General features: G+C 52.9%; 1 protein-coding gene across 1 annotated transcript; it reads right to left on the bottom strand.

Moving 5' to 3' along the window:
* Nucleotides 1-582, bottom strand: TEX19 (testis expressed 19). Its single transcript, XM_030843311.1, has one exon. It carries the CDS (start codon nt 580-582, stop codon nt 1-3), a length of 582 nt encoding a protein of 193 aa, XP_030699171.1.
* Nucleotides 583-4,601: the final 4,019 nt, after the last annotated feature.

Raw genomic sequence — 4,601 nt, 5'->3', positions numbered from 1 at the left:
TCAACAGGGCCCGTGGCCCGGGTGGTGCCCAGCTCCAACGCCATGGGCTCCCGCCGGGGGCAGGTCCACGCTGAAAAACGCCTGCCATGGAGAAGGGCTTGGCCAGTGTGAGCAGGTAGGGAGTCCCCCGAATCTCCAGGGAAGGCTTTGGGTCCAGTCAGCATCCTCAGCCCCCAGGCCCAGGGGTGTGGCATCCTGAGGCTCCAGCTCGGTGGGCATAAAGTGCTCGTCCAGGTCCAGGTCCTCCTCGTCTGACTCCACGAGGCCTAACGCCAGGGTGCCCCAGCCCCAGTCCACAGACCCACCCTGTGCAGGGTGCCCTTGGGCCAGCCCCCAGCTTGGGCCCATCCCCGGGGATGACCCCTGCTCAGACCCTGCCTCAATGTGCTCCATCAACTCAGGGCCCCAATCTTCATCTTCCCAGTCTTCCACCTCCAGCACCTGTCCAAGGTCCAGAAAGGCAGCCTTGAAGCAAGCGAAGCAGACCCTCAGCTGGCTGCCGTGTTGAAGCTCATACATCCAGGACGTGTACAGGTAGGACAGCCCCTCCGCCTCACACCGCAGGCTGACCGGGGGGCACATGGCCACGCCGCCTACAGGACTTGCTGGGATCTTAGGGGGTCTGGCCCACAGGTGGGGGGCACAGTGAAGTGCTGGGGGGCAGGGAGGAGGGGTGTGAGAACAGGGAGGATCAGGAGGACGACAAAGGTGTTTCCTGTGTGGGGATTTGGGGGCAGGGGAAGAACTGGGTCCTAATCCAACAGGGACCTGGAGAGGTTGGGAGGGACAAACTTCTGGAATTATCTTCAGCTGATGCAAGTGTTCTGTCCTCTGGGAACTGCAAAGGAAAACAGTGAGGTTAGGGCCCCCCAGCAGGCAGGTGGGAGCAGGTCACGCAGGGACGAGCTGGGTGCAAGGACCTTTGGGGTCAGACCCAGCCCTTTCGCTCTGCCTCTGCTCAGTTTAGCTGATCTGGGGCCAGTGGGCCACACAGCCTCTCCCCCATCCGACTCCCTACTCTCCCACCTCAGGGATCCTCAAACCCAGTCCGCCTTGCCTGATGGAACTGAAGGAAACTGAGGCAACCTGTCACAACCTGAGGGAACCTGACTGAACCTGAGGGAAACTGTCAGAACCTGAGGGAACCTGTCAGAACCTGAACAAATCTGACCGAATCTGACAGAACCTGACTGAATCTGACAGAACCTGACTGAATCTGAGAGAAGCTGTTGGAACCTGACTGAACCTGGGAACCTGAAGAAACCTGTCAGAACATGACAGAACCTGAGAGAAACTGCCAGAAACTGAGGGAACCTGTCAGAACCTGAGAGAATCTGTCAGAACCTAAGGAAAACTGTCAGAACCTGACTGAACCTGAGGGAACCTGTGAGAATCTGCCAGAACCTGAGTGTACCTGCAAGAACTTGACGGAACCTCACTGAACCTGTCAGAAACTGATGGAAACTGAGGGAACGTGTCAGAACCTTATGGAACCTGAGAGAGCTGTCAGAACCTGACAGAACCTGAGAGATCCTCACAGAACCTGAGAGAATCTGTGAGAACCAGTCAGAGCCTGACCAAATCTAACAGAATCTGACAGAACCTGAAGGAGCCTGACAGAACCACCCCTACCTGAGCTAGCCCGTCTGGCTTGAGGCCACGCTGGACCACGTGAACTCTTCAGCCGCCAAGCCCCACACTCCAGCAGCCCACAGGCCCCAGACCCGCTCCTCAGTCTGAGGGGCTCTCTGCTGGCATGGCGCCTCCCTCCTGTGGGCACCTGGGGGGAAAGGAAGGGACACAGCCCACCTGGGTATATAAAGGGCCATTTCCCATGGTGCTCTGGGCTCATTTGCATATCTCCCATGAGCCTCAGCCCACCAGGAAATGAAACTGCTGAGTCATTCCTCTCCTCCCCTCCCCCCTCAACCCCGCCCCACCCCGCCCTGCCCCGCCCCGGAGAGCCTGTGCAGCCCCCACGGAGGGCAGGGCAGTTTCTCCGACACTGTCCACAGGGTGATTGTGCCCGTGATATTTGCACCTCTGAGGGCTGAGAAGACTGTTTCCATCCGTCTTTCAATCTGCCGGTTTCTGAAATTCTGTGGGCAAGCGTCTCTCTTATGGTCACTGTTCTATCCCTGGGTGCCCTGGGTGACCTGCTTGGTCAAGGGTCCTAGCCTTCTGTGATTATAATAGATTCCTCCTTTGTACCTCTTGGTTAAAGTTTCTTTATGAATTTCAGAAACTGATCGATTGCCAATTATTTACCTTTTAAGCACATTTCTGTCTCTTTGGCTCGTCTCACTTTTATTTTGTTTTGTTTTGGTTTTGGTTTTTTTGCAGTACGCCGGCCTCTCAGTGTCGTGGCCTCTCCCGTTGCGGAGCACAGGCTCTGGACGCGCAGGCTCAGCGGCCATGGCTCACGGGCCCAGCCGCTCCGCGGCATGTGGGATCTTCCCAGACCGGGTCACGAACCTGTGTCCCCTGCATTGGCAGGCGGACTCTCAACCACTGCGCCACCAGGGAAGCCCTCTTCTCACTTTTAAAATAAAGCCTCTTTAAATGAGCCTTTAAGCCTCTTTCACTTTTTTGAAAATACATTTTAACCACATTTTACACTTTTGTGTTTCACCTTTTCACTCTGTTTAGAGTCTGTAGGTATGGTTAAATGTATCAATCTCTTTTTTGAGAAAATATTTTTTTGGTCTTTGTAAAGAACATCTTCAGTTCTCCAAGACCACATGTTAGTTTCTTATATCTTCATATAATTCTTTCACATTTTTTTGTTTCTTTTGCTTCTTAATTTTTAATTTAAATGTAAGTTGCTTTTGTAAAAAAAAAAAAAAGAATGTAATACAAGAGAATAGGTACAGGTATCCCTCGCTTTTCAAAAGTTCTTTTTACGCCACTTCTTTTTTATGAAAGACCTACATTAATACCTGTTTTCGCTAGCCAAAAGAAATCCCAAGAGGATTTTTGCTTTTACAAAAAAGGTGATTGTTTCATTGCTTTATGCCATTTCGGCTTATGAAAGATTTCATAGGTAGGCTCTACTTGTATAGTGGGGATCACCTGTAGATGGCTTTTTAAATAATTTGCTAAATTAATCACATCATTCAGTCCTTCCTTGCAAATTTCCAACCAGTGCATCCAACTGCATCTGCCACATCTCCCCAAGGACATCTGACGAGTATTCCCAAGTGAACAAGTTTGCGTCTAGGCTCCTGGTCAGCATCTGGGTCTGCAGGAGAAGACCACCTGACTCTGGAATTAGATGACAGTAAAGTTCCTTGGATCAGGGGTTCCCCAGTTTTGCTGCATGTTAAAATTGTCTTAGGAGTTCGAAAAATCCCATGGCACAGCATGTGGCAGACACCCTGAGATGACCCCCAGGCAGTCATGCCCTCCTCATGATTGGAGGGGAAAATGTGAGTTGCTTCTAACCAACAAAAGTGACAAGGTGATGGATGTCGCCCTCTTGATTACATTATTTTATATATATGTACGTTATTGCATATATTATATATTACGCATTATTTTCTATACACACATACACTATCAAATATTTATATCTTTATATACATGTACACACATACACATGTACATGTGCAGACGCACACTTCCTCTCCCATGGTCTTAAGGAAGGAAAGCTCTGTGCTGTGACTGGCTAGAGGCTGGAGCTCTGGGGCCCCTGGCCCTTGCCTGCCGGGCAGGGACTGTGAGGGACAGGTGGCTGCCTCGGGTGGTTTGGAAGAGCTGTGGACTTGGAGGTGGAGGGACATTCTGTGACCTGCAGGGACACGAGGTGCCCCCTCTCTGGCCCCTCCCAGGGCTGGGACACTAACAAATAGCAGTGACCCTCCTGGTGACTTCTCACTTGTCTGCTGAGCCCGGCAAGCCATTGCCTCCCCAGCATTAGTCTGTCCTCTCTACGTGCCTTTATCACCACCTCTGGGCCGAGCACCCAGAGCAGAGGACTGACTTTGACTCAGGTCTCTGTATTTGTATTCAGAGAGGAAACTCAGAACATAAAATGTGATCATTTGGAGAGATATTCCCCCATTCCCTTCTCAATGCCCAGGGTTGTCAGGCTTTGATTCCACCCAGGACATCTCTGGGGCAGAGCCTGTGCCCCCAACCCCTTACCTGACCCCAGCTGTCCCCTCCAGCAGATGAGCAGTGCTGAGGCTTGGGGGGCGATGCCCCCACAGCAAGGAGGCCAAGAGTGGGCATCTGAACCCTGGCCTGTCGAACCTTCTCCTGCCACCCGACACTGGGGCTCACCATCGAGGGGCCTGCCCTCAGCCGTGAGCTGTCATGGACTCCAGCATGCAAGGTGACAGTCTTGGCTCGTGGACCCTGAGCCTGGGTGGGAACGGGCTGCCCACCTTGGCTCTCCTGGCCGTGTGTGTGTGTGTGTGTGTGTGTGTGTGTGTGACCTAGGGGAGTGAAGGCACTTACACACCTGGCGGGGGCAGCCCCCATCCTCCCACTCCCTCCCCCTCCCGGCATTAGGGATCCCCTCCGGAGCCACTACAGATGAGCACGGAGGATCCGAGGACAGGCTCGCTTCCTGCGGATCCGGTCCTTGATTTTTTTTT

This window comes from Globicephala melas, chromosome 20 (assembly GCF_963455315.2).
Source record: "Globicephala melas chromosome 20, mGloMel1.2, whole genome shotgun sequence".
Lineage (NCBI taxonomy): Eukaryota > Metazoa > Chordata > Mammalia > Artiodactyla > Delphinidae > Globicephala > Globicephala melas.
This window is presented reverse-complemented; position numbering and strand designations above follow the sequence as displayed.